Consider the following 18,473-nt stretch of genomic DNA (forward strand, 5'->3'; position numbering starts at 1 on the left):
ACAGTTCCGGCTGGACGTAAACCCTCTCGCGCGTGCGCAAAAAATGCAAAGACTTCGCGCGCGTTGTAGGGGATCAACTGAAAAATATAAAATAAGGAGCAACCTGTCATGTCCTCTTTTTGTGCCAAATTTGACAACACAGTAAGTAGAGCCATTTAAATAATACACGCCGATATTATCTCATTAACTATGTAATTATCCCGGGCCAGCTGATGGTTATGGTCTGAAATTATTGTTAGCTAGCTTCTATTAGCATCAAAGTTAAGTTAGCTAACTTCAATTAAGCCTGATGAGGTCATAAAGGTTAGCAACATATCTCATGACTCAGCTCAGATTTCATGTACCGCAATAGATTTTATATAAAGCATTTCACGTAGGCTCATGTAAAGATAACAGATAACTTAGTGTTTAGCTTTTTGATGGCAAACTAGTTAAACTTCTGAAAATTACATGTCAATACATAATTTATATGAAGTGAGGCCTTTTCAGATAGGCCTATGATTGGTAGGTTTATGTCTGCTGTTTTTGATTACAGTCATTTTAAAGAGGCCAAGTGGCAGGAAAACATTTTCTCACAAGGATGGCACCTGCTCCGAACACACAGGTGTGAATGCATACACTTTCTCCCTTTGTAAATATTACTATCGTTTAATAAATCAATATTCAGGCCTAATGGTGAAAAGTAAATTTTATACTTCAACCTTTTAGTTGGAGCACATAATCAGTGAGGCGGTAAAGTCCGGAGATGTCCGAGCACTGGATGTGTTCTTGCAGAGAGAGATTTATGAAGAGACTCCCATCAAATGCTCTCAACAGTTTCTCAGCAAATTGGATAAACTTATCTGCAGGGTGAGATAAAACTCAAAACACCCAGTTACACAATATGATGCTGCGTTATCAGTGGAATTAATGAAACCATATTTATGTTCCTTAGGGTTTGGTTCAAAAAGACCCCAAATTGGCCAGTCTGGGATTTGCCAGTCTTTACAAGTGTGGAAAACACCTAATACTACCTGGTGGTGGCCAAGGACTTTCGGGGTTAATAGCACAGGGTCTAATAAAAAAGATGAGTATACACGTAATAATACATAAAGGTACATACTATGTGGGTTGTGTAAACATACGTAGTCTGATTGAACCCTTTTTTTTGTGCAGATGGTGGATTGGTTTGAAAAATGTAGACAACTGTGGATTCAGTGTGGGCTGCAGTGGGATGAGAACTTAATCAACCTCTCTGAAGACTTTTTAAATGCTTTAATGGTGAGCTAACTTCTAATAAGAAACACACTTTGTAAAGTCAAACGTTTCAGTATTCTTCATTTGATTTGTTTTTACTTTCTCTATGTTAAAGGTGGTTCATCAGGCATGCAAAGAGGGTATGGATGTACATATCGCTATGTACTGTAGATAATGACATCTTTTTTATACTGTTTAAAAAAGTATATAGGGACATATTTAAGTGTAAGATGGATAAGAGTTTCTAACTTAAAAGACGTTTCTAATAAGTTTACAACAATTTAATGATGACTCTGTATACAAGAAGAAAGCATTGACTTTTGTCTGCTACACCATGTTTTATTTTATTTTTGCAGGGACATACAAAATCACTGAGTCCTTTCTGCATCCTATTGGCCAGTTGGCTGTTGACCCCAGTATCTACGTCCTGATCCAGAAAGAGGTTTACAGTAGTTTTTCTAATTTTTAGTAACACTGAACCTGAAAGACCAATGTGTTTGGTACAGTTGATTAACTGCCTAATAATGTTTTAACAGGTAATTCGGAAATTCAACTTAATTCTGGACAAAATCCCAGTGGAACTTAAAAAAGACACGAAGATCCTAATGTCACAAGAGGCCTCTGATATCATGTATGTCACTGTAGTTTTCTTAAATGATTATTAACATTAAATGTAATACAATCGGAGACATGAATGATCACAATCAAGAATGTATTACCACATTTGCTAATTATTAAGAAGTAGATTGCTCATTTGATTACAGGATCAAACTGGCTGATCATATAATGGATGTTGGTGGTAAGCTTTCTTTATACATTTCTCTTTACCCAGAATTACTATTAAAAACAAAATATGTAAAACACTGTTTCTATTTCCCCCTCAGACTATGACTTTCAGTCATCCTTGATGGAGGCATTGTGCAGAATGGCCACAACTGACCAGAGGAAGGAACTTGCATATAAATGGTTCAGAATGAGCCATGTGGCCAGTGCATTTGCCAAAATACGTGATTCTGAATTTGAGACGGTAACATTAGTCTGTTTTGATTTATTTTATATTTGCTTTTGATTTTTGATGAAATGTTGCTGTTGCTGATGTTGTTTATGCTAAAAAGACTGCATAAAATTGAATGCAAGTCTATGTGATTTCAGGCTTGTCGTACGTTTCTAAACATGGTGAATGGGATGCAGGGAGACAAGAGAAGGTACATACATAACAGAGCTCAGTGCTATACAACACATGTGGTTTCATTAGTAACTTTCATTCTAAACCTGAGTTAATATGAATTTTCGTATGTTTGTCTATTTCTCTAGCAATATTGCATTTTACAATTTATTCCGCCTGTCAAGTTCTTTTAATTAAAATCTCTAAATACATTCTGTATTTGGCCATCTTGACTGGAAAGATTTACTGCAAGTTCTGATGACAGAATTCTGTGTGAACTGTAGGGTGTATTCCTACCCTTGTTTGGAAGCTTATCTGGACAGCAGTGAGGTCAGTATCAACAGGGTTTCTGTTCTGAAATGTGAAAAACAAAATTGAATTTGAAACAACTCAGTTATTAATTGTCTGAACACACATAGGATATCTCTCACCACACAGTCCTAGTCTATTTAATCTAATAACAGCTTATGTCCAAATTCATGCTGTATTGTTAATACTAGTAGTTGCTGTTGTAATAAGGTTGTGGATATGTTGTCAGCTGCTGATGCCCTCGGATGAGAAACTTGAGGAATTCTGGATTGACTTCAACCTCGGCAGCCATAGCATCTCTTTTTACTTCTCCATGGCTGATGAAGAAGTACAGATACCTCAAATCAATAATATACACATATATATAATATACACAGTAATATACACATTGAAAAACTCAACTTTTGCTTAGCATAGTCAACATCTGCTTAACAAACTTTGGTTTACCCTCAATGTAGGATAGCCACTGGGAAACTATATGTATCAATGAGCATGAAGTCCAGAGCTACACTGTAAAAGGTAATGTATACACGAAGGCCAATGCATTTGTGCCTGCTCACCTTCACTGAATTTTTATTTGCATGCAACTTTGCCATTTCGTATAAGTATTTGCTCTAATAAAAAATTTCTTAATGTCCAGAGGTGGGCAAGAGGAAGGTCTTGCAGATTAAACTGTCAGAGGTGGTCATTGTTGGTGCAGCTGAAGGATCCAGTCTTACGATCCATTTCAGCTCCTCGCTGGACATCCTGCAGGCTTTGCAAAATGTCTATGGACACAGCAAAAATAAAGTAGAGTCTATCTGTCTTTACTGAATTCTCTTGCTACACCACAATAGATACATGACAAGTAAATTCTAAGGTATACATTAATGTTAAAAAGACTTTCACACCAAGTGGAAAAGTCCATATTTTGCACTGATAGAATGGGGCTCCAAACAGAAGCTAAACTGTGGTCATGATGAATTTAAGTATTTGGATTAAGACTTTCTTCTTCCATCAGGGCTCATCTGTAGTGAAAGCTACAGCTAAATCTTTAATGGAGAACAACACTCAGGTAAACACTGGTTTGTCAACATAATGCTCTCATTATACTTCTGTAATAATTCTCATCTCAGATGCAGTGTTTATTAAACTGTCAACATTTGAGCTGGAGTTGGGTTTAAATGGTAAATTGACTGGTTCCTATAGCGCTTTTCTACTCTGATTCTCAAAGCGCTTTATGCTTAAGTGCTTTCTGTCCGCGTTCAACTTCGGGTTAGTATCTTCAGGGACATTTGGTAGTGCAATATATTGAAATGTATAATATATTGATTCCTGGCTTATTTCGATGGAAATTATAATGGGTGTGAGCCTTTGTGTTTGGGGTTTTTTATTCATGTGATTTTATTGTATCAAATTCTTTTGTTAATGTCTAAAAAGATTTTTCACCCTGTATGTTCATCTTTGTTTAGGTCGTTCCAGAGAGCCAGGTGTCTCTTGGTGAAAGTGAAAAAAGTACGGTCAACTACGTTTTACCTGCTACAGCTGCACCAGCACAGGTACAGATTTAAATTTTAAATTACAGACAGTTTAGATTAGACAGGAAAATGGAGTGGGAGTGGGGGCATACTATGATTGAAATCAACATAAAGTTAAGTCAGTGAAGGCAGTGTTTTAGCTTACTTTACAGAAGTGTACATATTTCTCCTGGTATTTCTGGGTATGAACAAAATTCTGCTTTATGAATTAAACCCCACTGAAAACGTTGGTTAAAATACTAGCTGCTTCTAGAGATATGCAAAATATGAAGGAAAGCAGAAAAGGATCAGTTCAGAGAAAATGAATGTGTCAAAACACAAGCTGGAAGTTAACGAAGATTGATACAACAAACAATTCCTCAGCTGAAGTCAGTATTTGAAATATCAGATGAAGTCTATTAAGATAAATATTTATCCATTTATTAATATAAATCCTAACAGTTACACTCTAACATGTTTTTTAAGGCTGGCATCAGTTATATAATGAAAGCGTAGGACAAGTCTTGGTTGGGATACTTCAATAGAAAGGCACTCCTGAAACTTAACAGCAGGGGGTGCACATAAGCCACCAAATAAATATTGTGCAGTATTTTCCTCACCATGGATTAAACACTAAATTCCTCTTAAACACAGAAGTTATTCTATAAAGAATTCTGTGTTATTATTGATGTGAAATAAAATCTATAAAACAGACCATCATAAAGATTGATAGACATCTGATTTTCCCTCCAGGTGGTCACCCCAGCCAAGATGAAGATTTCTGAGGCCACCGCCTTCTTTAGCAGCGGCGGAGCTGGAAGTGTGCATCGTTCCTTCTCTCTTGCATCAAGTAGGTGACAGTAGAAAGTGTGAAGAACTGCAGCCACACCAATTCCAGTAATTGTACTAACTTGCAGGAAACAGGCTTTACTTTATTGGTGAGAGAAATAAATGGGCTCTGTCACAAGAATAAACATAATCACAAAAACAACAAAATATACAAGTTGTGAAAGAAGACAAAAAGAACACCCCATACAAATAAATTTTGCTTTTCTTGTAGACTGTATTATAATTCTTAAGAGTATGAATAGGGAAAACATGTAAAGATACTAGAGCTGAATCAAATTCCTCCTGTCCTTTGGGGTTGGTTTAGTTCGTATGTGAATACTAAGTAGTTATTATGTGTCCAGTTGTTTCATTTGTCTTCAGTTGTATCATTCTGAACTGCTGATTTAATCCTGGAGGATGGATGAGTATGACATTTTTTGTCCTTTTTAGACACTCCAGCCAATGGCATTGGGACAGAAAAGTCATCTCTTGAAGTGGTTAGTTCACATATCACCACTGTTAAGAACTGCAGTCATAGCAGCTACTCTTTAATGCACTCAGTATTAAGTTTTAGTTATACTCTGAATATATTGCCTTATATTGTAAATCCTTGCATACAGCACAAATAGTGTTAAGTAAATGTTAATGTTTTTGTAATGTGTACTGTTTAGCCAAGTTAGGAGTAGTTATACACCAAGTCCTGGAAATTCAGTTATTTAGTTACTATCGGTGTGATGCATCTCTACAGAGCACAGCCTCTAAACAGGCCATCAAGAATAAAGGTGACAAATACAAAAAGGTACAGTCTATCTATAAATTATGCTTTTTTACTACTATTGCTACTTTTGCATGATCTTTTGAACCTTTTTGATTAAAGGAGACCATAGTACAATCCAGCTGTGTAAACAGAGGTTTTGCTTTTCACATTTCTTAATAATTTGATGTTTAACTACTTAGACTTATTTAGATCACCTCTGGTCACCTCCAAACCGTTGAATCTTCATAAATCTGGATTTTTCTTTAAGATATAATGGTAACTTTCCGTCAGGATACTGGTTTCTTCTTTTTTTTTTGTTCGGTTAATGCTCATAGCCTGATGTAAAGACATAATTTCCACACAGTCAGAATAAAGTGATGCAAAAATCTTTGCTATTGAGTTCTTATCAATGCAGTCAGTGCAGCAATTATAAGGAACAGAGGATTTAGTATGAGGCACAAAGTAGCTAACTGTGTTCTGCTAAATATAAAATGTCATACAGTTTCATTTGCTGTCATTTGCAGAGCATAGCACTGAGAGATGCTGTGAACATGGTTCTGGCTGAACAAGGAGGAGAAAAATCCCAGGGTATGATAGAAATATATTTTCTTTGGTTTTTGCTTAACTCAGAAATAAAGCTGTATTATCTTTATTACAGCTTTATTTGTTTAAAGACTAAACCCATTACTGGTCTTTTCACTTGCAGAGGAGAATTTTGTGCCTGACACCCAACCCCAAACTGGGAGTAACATGCAAGTACCATGAAGAACCTCCAGTCTGTTTGCATAGCTGCATAGCCAGTGTTCTGATTGATATCTGTATGTAATGGGTCTATCTGAGTATATTTATGTTTTTGTTTAAATTACAGGGCTTCTAATTGGCACAAATTTTCAGTTTCTGAAATGCTGATGATGCCAACACCGAAAACGAGTTCCCTGCCAAGATCTGGTAAACTAAGACGGCAGCAAATATCTTCAGTATCGCTAAACAGCTAGTAAAATATACAAAACCAAGCTAGTTAAATGTTAATGCCATTAACAATTATGAGGGTTTTGATTACAGTTATTTTCCTCTCTATATAACCTTGTTCAGGTATGGCGCGTCCTCGGGAGCGCTCCTTATCATCGAAGTGGTCAGTTTCAGCCTCGAGCTCAGTCTGCCAAAAGCAACTGCATATCCAGCTCAGCGAGCGACTGCGGCATGTCCTTAAGGAGAGGAACCAAGACTCTCCACCTCCTGAAGCATCTGATATCAGAACAGACTCCAGTGAAACGAATGCAGGAGACCAGTATGTTTCCTCATTATGTACTTCCAAGCCGCAACATGCCCAGAGCAATGGTGGTGCAAAAGGGAAGACCAAGGGCCAGACGTCACTGGAGACTGGTGCTGTTCCAATGACACCATCAGTGAAGACCTCCACAACTAAAACTCTAAAGGAGAAAAAAACACCCAAATCTGAGACTGAAAATAAGAGGGCTCAATTAGACAAAGAAAAGGTATGACTTCTGTAAAGTTTATGGAGCTTAATGTCAAGTTCAAAATTCTTGTTAAGGATTAAGTTTTTTTTGTTTCTTTGGTTTTTGGTGATTCTTATTCCTTGAAATTACTGCTCTCAGAGAGACTCAGAGGCTGCAGGCAGCATGGTGAAGCTCATCTCTAGCCGCTATAAGGATAATGGCCAATCTAAAGAAAAACACACTTCTGAAAAGCTCACTCAGAACTGGTTTCCTTCTCTTGTCAACAGGTATGAACATTTAGGGCTGTAATTTTTCCACTTTAAATTTCCACTTCAATAATGTCATTAATGGAGTTGTTTTTGTAGTAGACCAATCTTCAATATGAGCTGGTTATCAACTGGAAAAGTAAGTATTCAAAATATTATAATTATGTCTAGGATTAATTTGAGTAATTTTTAAAGTATAGTTTTAAAAAAAAAGTTGAAAGCACTTTTCTCTGCTTATTTTACTAAAGATAATTTTTTTATTGATTAATTTGATGTATTTTAGAGAGAAACATCCAAAAACCCAATTAGATCCTATAGCAGAACCAAAGCAAACCCTGTGAGGCGGAGGTAATTTAAGTCAATTAAAAAAATTCAAAGATATTTGAAGATAGATTTGTCTTTCGGTGAATGTAATACTTTTTTCCCCTGTTGTATAGAGATGACGTTTTTGCATTCAGGACCAATACACCTCTCAGTTCTGAGGTAAGCGTTACTAATATGAGTCAGTTTTATGTATTGACATGTATCAGCATGAGAACTTAGAAATTCAGGAGGATTAAAGTTAACAGTCTTGTTTCACTTATTTCATTTTAGAAGGAGAAAATAAACACCTGTGGCATACAGAACAAGTAGGGCCCATTGAGAATGTTCTGTGAATTGTATTTGTCTTAAATATTAATATTTTGTTACCAATCTTTTGTTAAATCTATACTTCCCATATTGTTTGACAGTGGCATCCACTCCCCAGTACTCCCCAGCACAACCAAGAAAGAGGAGCCTATGGCAAAAGTAGGCATTCATTGTATGTTTGTGGAAACATTTTCTTCATGCTTGTGTACTCATGTCTGTCCTCTGCTGTTTTCTGTGTTACAGAAGAAGGGGCATGTAAAAAAGCACCTGTTTAGTGACACAGACACAGAAAATGCCACAACAGACGTCAGCTGGCTTAGAGAGTCAGCCACAAAGTCCAAGACCAAGGTTACCAAATACTCCAGGCAGGCGCCCATCAAACCTAGACCTGTCCCACACCATGCTTCGTGTAGGCCATTAAAGTTACATTCACACTCAAAGTCTGAAAATTGTTGCACCACTACTGTATGCCAATAAAATTATTTGAAAACATCAGTAACTGCATACATGTTTTGTTTCATTACAGTTGAATCTCCAGATTTAGTCCCAACCTTCCCAAGAGCTGGATTGGGTAATAACAAATCAACTCAGGTAAGGAATGATTAATGTTTTTGTAAATTGTGCTACAAGCTGCCCTATTTTAAGTAACCACAGTGTGTCACTGTTGTATCAGAAAAACGGCCACATGAAAAGGGACCGTGGTCAGCGAAAGGAGAGAGTAAAGCCAGCAGCAGCATCTAGCAGACAACATGCAGCTACTAAGAGGCCCAAGAGAGTTGCAGCCGCCTCTACCAAAAGCTACAAAGAGCCAGATACTGATGACAGTCAGCCAGAAGAACCTGAGGATCCTCCTGCTACCAAGGCAGGAGACAGACTTCTTTTTCTTAAGCATTGTTACAGTTTTTTTGTTTTTTTAAAACAGTTAACAGTTACCACTTTGCTTTTTTAAGTAATCCTATTGGCATCGCTGTTCAGAGTAAACAAAAGATGAAGCAGACATGTTTATTCAAACATTTTGCAAATATATATGATGTAAAAAGGCAAACTTCATCCTGCCTCCATACATTGTATTGAATGTCAAAACGCCATGTTTTCATGTCCATGAAAACATGGCGGTTGCCCGTCCCTTCAATACACTTAAGACGTACAATTTTAAGCTCTGATGTAAAAAATATATAGCTCAGTCACAGTGTTAATAAACTACTCACTAAACCATATTGAGTTTTAAAAATACACATTTCATCTGGTGAAAAGACAAAAAAACCTTTGAGCCCAGTGCAACAATAATAATTTATATTTTGCACCTTTCTTTTCTTTAAAAATAGTACTCATTCTCTGATCGTCTAAAGAAAACTGAGGAAGTTCATAAAGCTCAAAAGAAGAAGAAAAAGAGTGACAGCACCCAGCAAATGGAAAACAATATAAACCCATGCGCAAAGAAGCCAGTCACTTCCAAGGTCATATGTGTTTGATGTCATCTTTACTAAGTGGTTATGTAAGAAATGGTTGGAGCAATATCATATTTATTTTTCTTCTGAATTTCAACAGAAATATTTTATAGACCAGCAGAGGAAGCATGAGAAAACCTCTGAGCAAGCAGCTGATACCTACAGGAGAAAACGCAACAACAACCAGTCAGATTTTAAAAAACCTTCTGTACTCAAGGTAGGACATCAGTTCTGCACAGAAATTTTCTTTTTGCTTGTTGTCTTCAACTTACAGCTTTACATCTTTGCAGATACTAAGTGTTTATACAGTTATATGCCATAGATGGGTAATTCAGACTTACACCATGTTTGATTTTTATAGAATTTACACAGCACATGTATAAGCAATCATGAACAAGAGGTAAATTTAAATGAGAAACTATGAAATTCATAGGCTAACAGCTTCTCAGTTACAAGGTAGAACTTCCCTAAACCTTGCCCTGCTTTACCCCTGACTCAACAGGGGAAAGCAATTTCCAAAATAATCGTATTGTATTCATAAAGACTTTAAACTATCGACTGAGACCAGAAACTTACTAGAAAAAACCCCAGATTTTTCTTATTAGACCTGGCAGCTATTTTTATCATTTGTAAACAGTGTTTGATCTGAATATATTTTGGTGGATTATTATTTAACGTCAAAAGGAGAAATTTTTTTTGGGGGGGGGCTGTATTTAGCTGAGACTAAGCTGTGGTCTTAATTCTTCACCTGCAGGTTGTGTTTCTGAATGGATTTCACAGTATAACATATTGTCATAAATAACATACTTTGTTCTCCAGCAGAGGCCTGAAAATGTTCCTCAAGAAACTTCAAAATTGAACAAGACAAATGCCCAAGAACAGATGAGTTCACTGAAGGATTCCTGGGTTACTTGCCAGACCTCTTTCTGTCCATCCCCTCCTCTCATGGAAAAGATGAGATGTAAGATACAGTAAAAAAACGACTCTCTAGCATCAGAGTTAGATAAGAGCCATTTGATCCCTCTGACAGCTGCTAATGTCTAATTAATGTTTAATGTTTGATCAAATGGTTTGTTAATTCCATCACAGTGGTCACATGTATCGTGACCCCAATTCCCCGCCGACAAACTTAGACACTGTGAAATGTCAATAAAATCAGAATGCAGTGATTTGTAAATCGTATTAACCCATATTTTGTTCACAATAGGACACAGAAAATAACATATCAAATGTTTAAACTGAGATATTTTACTATTTCATGAAACATAATAGCTCATTTTGGATTTGATGGAAGCAATAAAAGGCTGGTAAACTAAGTGGTACTAAAATGAAACCATTGGAGAAAGATTTTGCAATTAATTAGGTTGATTGGCACATTTGAGGGTAAAAAGCAAATTTGTCAGAAGTAAAGATGACAGAGGTTAATCTGAAATTCATTTCAAAATGAACTTGAATTTTTTCTTAAAATGATACATTTTCTCACTTCTTTCTATTCTGAATGAAATATGGGTTTATGAACTTTACAAATCATTGGATTGTGTTTTTATTTTACACTGAATTACAATTTTTTCAGAATTCAGGTTTCACTTAATAGCCGTTTTAACATTTGGCTGAAAAAAAAAGTTTTCCTTTAGTGACACACATATTGTTTCTGCAGAAGAAAAGTGGATGGTAAACTTTGATTTTCATTATTGTGTAGGAACATTGACTGTTTAACTATCTCAAAAGGTGAGATTGTCAGAAACGCTAACTTAACTTATTACTCTGAGTCATAATGATGAGTCTCCATTATCTTTGTTAACATTTATATTTGTAAAAAAAATACTCTTCACTCAAAATGCTGGTTCTTTATCAGCTGTAAGATATTTGTATAAACCCCTGTGAAACAATTTGGTGCCGGCAATGTGCGTTTCCATGGGAGTGAAACCTTTTCACTCTAAACACTTTATGTAAAGCATTGCATAAAGAACCCTTTTGCTCTCCAACCTCTATGTAGAGGAACTTGTGTATATTGACCTTCTACTCTTTGTCCAACTTCTGAAGCCAGCTGTTTGAACATCTGTGCTTATTTTGGATCCCCGCAGCTGCTGATAGGTCAGTCCCAACCTTGGATTTGACCTGCTCCCCTCTTCTCACCCCGCGGGGATCCCCACTGCCTGCCTCCCCTAAGCCTTCTTGCCAAGACACCCCCTCGCCAGTCCTGCTGCTACCCAAACCTAAAGTCAGAAATAAAGAAATGTGCAAGTCTTCTTTCTACACTGCAGAAAAGAACCATGGCTCATCCAAGACTCATTCTAAGCAGTCTGTCCCTTCTCTCACTTCACTTGGAGGACAAACCCCTGCACCCAGTCCCCCTACTGAACTTAGTGCAGCAAAGGTACATCACCTTTCTGACATATTATGGCACTGTGATAAGGTATCTGTCAAGGGTTAAAACAAAAAAACCCAAACTGTTTTACGGCACTGTGCAAAATACATAAGTATGGGTTTTTCTAATTTGTTGAGTTGAAAGCATATTTTTTTTATTTCTGAGCATTGCTTTTGCAAATACTGGAGTATTCCAGTGTGGGTGGTGTTCTGTTATTAAAGAAAATAAATAACAAAGTAAGAAGATGAAAAGGGTAGTTGCACCTAACTCAGCAAAAAGGCCAGCAGGGAAAGAGTAAGGAGCCCTTATTGATTTTTTTTTTTTTGTCTTTGCTGCTTTTTGTATAAAGTTAGTCCAGTATACTGCACATCTGTAGCAATCTGCCGTGGGCTGTTCGAGTTGTCAGATCCATCTAGACTCACCATAAAGATGTTTATACACTCATCTTGGCATCTTTGTCAGGTCTTTGAGCTATTCATGCACTTCTACTCTGCATAGATTTTATTGGTGTCAGACAACAGTCTTGTGAGAATCAATAGCATAATTTGAATGGTAGTGTGAATGATTATTTCACTGAAGTAAAAAATTAGGCCACTGACCTAAGCATGACAGGTTGAAATTCCCAGACTGTCTGAGAAAAAAGTGGATAGGGATGATTGAAAATATAACTCCCTGCCCTTAACAACCTTATTTTGAAGCTTGTCCTTTATAAGCAACTGGAAAGATTGGATTTCAAACTGCTAAATTCTACTCCAGACAGTTATTTTGTCTAACATGAGATGGCTACGGCTAAACTAAGCCATTCTTATGAGTAAGCCATGTGAGGAATTCCTAATAAATAGATCATTTAATTATGGGGAAATGCACATGATGATTGAAATGACCTACTTAATGCCATACAGAGCAGATAATGGCTCTGCTGCACTTAATCTGTACTTCTTTATGCATTGTGTGAAATGTCTTTTTCATTTATTGTCACTTATCTATGGCAGACATGATCATTAGATAACCACAAAACGAGTTACCATATTTTTTCTTGACATTATTTCTCATCACTTTCTGCCACCTTCAATCTTCTATTTGTTTCCAGATAAGTACAATTGAACAGAATCTTTCTTCAGCACCTCATTCTCCTTTGTCCACTCGACCCCTGCTGACATCCACACTCCTTGAGCTGGACAAACCCCCCTTGCCTTCTCCTGCTCAGTCACCATTTCCAAATGACACAATTAGCCATGGCCACCGCTGTAGTTTGAGTAAAGTGTCTTCAGTATCCCCGATTTCACTAAGCTCATCATCTATTAACTCATCAGTACTCACCGGCAAAGTTAAGGACGGTCCCACTGTTGCCCTGGCTCTATCTGTTAGAGCAGAGGTATTGGCTCTTTACTGATTTTTGGTTTCTTTTTTTCATGAATGTATCTTTACAGCTAGAAAAACTTTAGGAACACTAAATCACTCTAATGTGTGTCTAAGTTGTTGTAAACTAACTAATTACTGTCATCCTGATAGATGACGCCACTGTCAGACCAAGACTCAAAACTCGCACAGTCTCATGTTTCAGGTAAAATAAACGTTTAACTTGTTTTTTGGGGTTTTTTGGGGTTTTTTGCCATGGATTTCCTGGTTGCTACAGTTTAATTCCACTGTTAGGTCCACTCTGCACCAAATTAAAGTTGCGCTTCATTATAAAATGCCATCCTATCTAATTGTCGCATCTGATTTTTGAAACAGGGCCCAGCCGCAAGCGCCACATTTCCTCGTCCAGTCATTCAGAGGACGAGGAGACAGAAGAGAGGATGAGAAGCAAGATTAGAGGGAATCACTCTCCTCATTTGAAGCCACGGAAATTATTCAAGTCATGTAAGACATACATGAATTACGTAACACCTATTCAGAGTCTCTTACATAGATAAGCACAGGAAAACCTTAACTACACATGCATTAATCAGACAAGCTAATATGATTAATTAAAATGACGTTTGCCGTCATTTTAGTGTTTCAACTTTGGCACAGGAAGTTTCTTCATCTGTATTTTTTCTTAGATCAGGATTTTACTACATCCAGATCTATTCTAAAGTTTTTTATATGACTGTGTTTAATTATATGTAATGTACAACAGATACACAGGAAGTCAAAATATTCCTTGCAGCACAGCCAAAACATCTTTTTTTTTATAACTATATCATTTAGGAATAATCATGTATAATCATGTTGTGAGGATATTTAAGATATCAGTGGCATCTTTAAAAGATCTGGTAAAAAACTATGAAACACTCTTGAATCAGAATTTGACTCTAATGTTGTCCTTTCTAATATGTTTCTCTGCCTGTCTGTTACCTACAGTTGAGGTGCCTGCTGTGGATGAATTGAGCCAGGTGAAGTCTTCCTCTGGTCATTGGGAGGGTGAAGTAACAGATGGAGACGTGGACATTGATGAAGGTTTAGATTTGCCAGAAATTGCTGTAAACCCAAGAAACATGTGTCAGCAGTTGAGCTTGGAGCTCAAGAAGAAGTTCCAGGTTGGAAATGTGTCCAGACATACAACATAGTTAGAGAATAGTGCTGCACACTACATTGCGTCTGTGCTGTGTTCACAATTTAAAGGAACACTTAATGTTGTGAGAAATCTAGTATGTGGTAAACATGTATTTGAGACAGCAGTGTGCACTGCTGTTGAATGATTACTTACACAACTGCTACATAACCATATATGTTTGTGTTCAGAAACGTTACAGCATGATGGAGCTTTACAACAAGCAGTCTTTGAAGACCATCCAGCAACACGTCTCTTCTATTAATATGCAAATTACCAAATGCAGGTCAGTTAGTTTGTCAGTGTGTAAATGACCTATAAGTCTGATCTTTTCAGCTAATATGCAACATTTGTTATCGCCAATGTTTAATTAATTTGATGGCCAATAGCACGCTAACAGAGAAGTCCTGAGAGGCAAGTGAGAATCTATGGTGGTCATTTTCTTATTTTAATCTAAATTATTTTCTCTTGTGTGTTCAGAACTGGAGAATATGAGAAAAAAAAAGATTTGCCAGAATAATCTGTTAAAAAAAAAAAAGTGTATCTGGGCTTCTTCACACAGGGGTCCTTAGCAAATGTGAAATCTAGTTAGAAGTCAGTTTACTGTGTTAATAAATCCTGTTTATGTTTTATTGGCTACAACCCTACAGTGTTCTTTCATGAGTGTGATAGGGCACTGTAACCTTTGTTTGTGTTTCCTTTTAGATTTCTACTTTACTGGTTAATTGTCTGTCCTCCCTACAGGACTCAGAGGCTTAGACAGATTCAGAAGGTCCTCCTGGATGAGATACACAAATTGGAGCAGGATGACACTGTACTGAAAAACATGGACAAAGACCTCACTGTAGGTTATTCTGACTCTGTCTGCCACATAGAGAAAATGCAGAAAGCAATATTAAAAACAAAATATCCAGCCATGCAATGTTCTGCTAAATAATACCTGCCGCCAGGATGATGTGTTGTAGATTTGACCAGTGCCAATGGTTTTTCCTTTTACAGATGTACTGGAAAAAACAGATGACAGCTTTCCATTCTTACCAGAAGCAGGAAATCACGAGGTGAAATTAAGGCGTGTGTGTGTGTGTGTTTGAGTACTAAAAGAGTCTTATAATTCTGTTTTCCACACTCTGATCAATGGTATCCTTTCAGGTTTAAAGAAGAATACACAGAATTATATAATTTTTCTATTGGAAGAAAGATTAAAACCTTTGATTGGAAAAAAACATTTTTCATTAAGCTTGAAATCATCAACTAAATACACGTTCTATGCATCCTATTCTTCTTCATGTCATTTAGCTGGGGTTATCGTAAGCATTCCCTCCATAGTTACACTGCTAGCAGCTGAAAATAAAAACGAAGCACTCCCATCTATCAACTTTCCCCATATGGTAATTAACACACATAATCTATACAGTCGTTTCAGATGTGTCTGACTTCGTCACTCAGTGATTATATTAGAAACCAATATCAGTCTTAGTCCTTTGATAAACATATGTTTTATTAATTGCCATTTATGCCCTCTGTTCCTGATTCCCCGTTTTAAAAAAATTCCATATGCACTTTATTATGCTGCTAACTCCTCAAATCTGAGAAGGGATTGTATTAAATGGGTCACTACTCTGCAGTCCATACTTGTGTCACTAATTTGTCGTCTGTTCTTTGTTATCTTGGTAGTTCCATCCTGAGTGACACGATTGCCACGAAAATATTTAAAAATATGTAAAAGAAATCAGATATACAGCTCCATGGTTGTCTGTCTCCTTATTTCCAGAAATGAGTGCCTGAAGAGAGCGCTTCAGAGTAACACGTGCAACAGCTTGGAGTATGAGGAGAGAATATTCACATCTGAGGTGTGATCCTCATGCATAGACTTCACAGTATATCTAATATTTGCTTCATTGTGTTGCTTGAGTGCAGTCTGTAGAAATAACTCAAAATTCAGCTTTGAATAATCAGTGTTTATATGTTTTAATTTAGAAGAGGTCATCTGCCTGTCAAGCTTTCTATCAAATATGACTTTTGCTGAGTGGCCTTTGTGACATTTTGCTTATCTCTTTTATTCTCCACCTGTGTGTCCTGACTGTGTCATATTCTTTATTACCACCCCCAAAAACCCTGCTGCTGTTCGTGCTGTTTTCAGATGTGCACGATCAGAAAAGACATGAAGTCAGTTCAGGACAAATTCCTCAGTGAGATGGTGAGTATGAACAGGTGACACTTCAGGAAACACAGAAGAGCTGGGCTTCCATTGTGTGTCTTTAATGTTGTGTCCTTCACTCTGTCAAAAGAACAATGGTTCCGTGAAAGCTTGTGCATAAGCACGTAGCATTGAAAGAAAAGTATGACTCAGATGATGTTGTGTAAGATCTCAAATTAAGTGTCTTTCTCGAATGTTTCTTTGTGTCCTTCATAGCTGGAGGGAGAGCTCCAGAGTGTCAAGAAAGGACTGCATGCTTTGTTCTTCCCCTGATGAGGGAGCCGGGTTTGAGTTCAACACTGTCCCGGAACACAATAAAGCAGGTTGTGTGTTTCGTGCTGTCCTGGGCAGTTCTGCTGTGCTCAGTCAAAGTATTTTCATGCAGTGTTTGTTTTTCTGGATTCTGCTTTGATTCCATGTAGATGTGTTTGGTTTATTCTAATGGTGAATTGTTCCAGTGTTTGGGATTTTATTGGAAATGTTGTGTTCTGTTGTTATTTTATGGCTTTTATAAATTGAATAAGTTTTGGTGTTATTGTAAGCTCTCCCATGCTATTCATTGACTTGACTCTATTTTTAACCCTAATTCTTGATTTATTCATTGAAGCTTGTTAAGTACTAGAAATGGCCAACTAAACCTTCAAGATCTTAATTGTATTGATTACTTTTTAATAACTCCTCTACCATATTGTTAAATGAAAATAAAGTTGTTTTAAAAATAAATGAAGCAGCACAGTTTTTTAAAAAAAAGGCCTTGTATTTTGAAGACAAGTAAGTGCTTACAAAGGTATTTCTCTTTTCAGTGAAGACGTCAACGGTCCCATTCTGATTGACATACTGTATGTACAGTTGATATCAAATTCAACCCCCAACACCACCTCCCCCACACTGCAGTCTTTACACAGTCTTGACACATTATTCATCAGTTAAGAAAAGGTGAAGCTGGTCACATGCACAACTTCTTCCCACTACACAGATTCACACCATCTTGTCAGGAGTCCATGAATTAGTACAAAAAAAAGAAAAAAAAACAATGAATGACAAGATTGTTTTGTTTTTGTTTTTTTAATCCTCTGCTCTTGTCCTGAGAGTCAGAGGCTCCACCAAAGTCTCTTCCACCTGCCAGTTTCCACGTTGGCACTCAGCAGTCTCCAGGACACGCCAGTGCTAACATTACCATCATCGTCTCTCCCACACCCGTGACTTCATACTGATAATATGATGGTCAAGGGTGGCGGAAGATTCTTAAAAAAAGGCGCGCCGAAGACAGAAAGGCTCCGGGCTCTTTGAACTGTCGCCACTGAGCAGCTTCTAGCAGCTTCAGGAAATGTCAAAGCTCAGCATTTCTTCACAGAAGAAACTCCGCACTTTCACGGTCGGTGGAACCTGGAGAGACAAACACAGAAAGAAAGGGAATAGAAATAAATGGTGAGAGCAAGAGGGTGCCTTTGTTACCAGATGCCCTTCTGTTATTGCAGCCATTAATCAGTTCTGTGGATCTATTTTTAGCACAGCCATTTACAGTGCTGAGAAGCCAGGCACGTACACTACCCTCCCTCTAGGTCACTGTTACAACTCACGAGGTCTCGTGCTTTTCAAACACGATTAAGCCGAGGACACGGTGGCCTTTCATCATGCTTTGCTGCCTGGTAGTGAGAACTCTCTGGAGGACAACCTCCCCCTCCCCATTATAGAAGCACTCCCATCTATCTTTAGCTCCTGCATGCACCTCTGTATGCTCAAGGAGAGCTAAATTTAGACTGCTGCAGCTTAGAATAGA

General features: G+C 37.3%; 2 protein-coding genes across 7 annotated transcripts in view; one reads left to right on the forward strand and one right to left on the reverse strand.

The window, feature by feature from the left end:
• The first annotated feature begins 5 nt into the window (after positions 1–5).
• On the forward strand, positions 6–17,385 carry sycp2 (synaptonemal complex protein 2). 4 transcript variants are annotated; one of them, XM_025901421.1, is made up of 47 exons: positions 6–141; positions 536–604; positions 709–849; positions 935–1,066; positions 1,156–1,260; positions 1,352–1,376; positions 1,593–1,678; positions 1,773–1,867; positions 2,001–2,035; positions 2,121–2,263; positions 2,389–2,441; positions 2,686–2,731; positions 2,940–3,038; positions 3,169–3,229; positions 3,351–3,499; positions 3,711–3,764; positions 4,162–4,248; positions 4,960–5,056; positions 5,485–5,531; positions 5,783–5,833; positions 6,316–6,379; positions 6,498–6,543; positions 6,660–6,739; positions 6,884–7,287; positions 7,408–7,535; positions 7,614–7,653; positions 7,798–7,862; positions 7,952–7,997; positions 8,109–8,143; positions 8,246–8,303; positions 8,391–8,553; positions 8,671–8,735; positions 8,818–9,006; positions 9,470–9,601; positions 9,693–9,809; positions 10,412–10,553; positions 11,677–11,969; positions 13,051–13,335; positions 13,473–13,524; positions 13,695–13,823; positions 14,307–14,482; positions 14,688–14,782; positions 15,241–15,340; positions 15,496–15,554; positions 16,268–16,346; positions 16,637–16,693; positions 16,910–17,051. In XM_025901421.1, the coding sequence occupies exons 2-47, from the start codon at positions 581–583 to the stop codon at positions 16,964–16,966; spliced, it is 4,686 nt and encodes a 1,561-aa protein (XP_025757206.1). In that variant the 5' UTR covers positions 6–141; positions 536–580; the 3' UTR covers positions 16,967–17,051. The 4 variants fall into 4 exon arrangements, with proteins under 4 accessions (XP_025757206.1, XP_019205521.1, XP_005478296.1 ...); XM_019349976.2 differs by having other exon boundaries at positions 7–141; positions 8,388–8,553; positions 10,415–10,553; positions 16,910–17,385; XM_005478239.4 differs by having other exon boundaries at positions 7–141; positions 8,388–8,553.
• Positions 17,180–18,473, reverse strand: part of phactr3a (phosphatase and actin regulator 3a) — a 34,150-nt gene continuing 32,856 nt past the window's right edge. For all 3 annotated transcript variants that reach the window (XM_005478245.4, XM_005478244.4, XM_005478243.4), the window contains exon 12: positions 17,180–18,079. In XM_005478245.4, coding sequence (XP_005478302.1) covers positions 18,064–18,079 — 16 coding nt within the window. In that variant the 3' untranslated portion in view covers positions 17,180–18,063. The remainder of the gene's footprint in view (positions 18,080–18,473) is intronic.

This window comes from Oreochromis niloticus, linkage group LG20 (assembly GCF_001858045.2).
Source record: "Oreochromis niloticus isolate F11D_XX linkage group LG20, O_niloticus_UMD_NMBU, whole genome shotgun sequence".
Taxonomy (NCBI): Eukaryota; Metazoa; Chordata; class Actinopteri; order Cichliformes; family Cichlidae; genus Oreochromis; species Oreochromis niloticus.

Excerpts from the sequence above, each read along its gene's own strand:
- sycp2 (XM_005478239.4), top strand. The coding sequence starts at position 581 with ATGGCACCTGCTCCGAACACACAG. Across the intron at positions 3,039-3,168 it reads TCTCCATGGCTGATGAAGAA|GATAGCCACTGGGAAACTAT; the intron begins GTACAGATACCT and ends CCCTCAATGTAG. Across the intron at positions 7,654-7,797 it reads GCTGGTTATCAACTGGAAAA|AGAGAAACATCCAAAAACCC; the intron begins GTAAGTATTCAA and ends GATGTATTTTAG.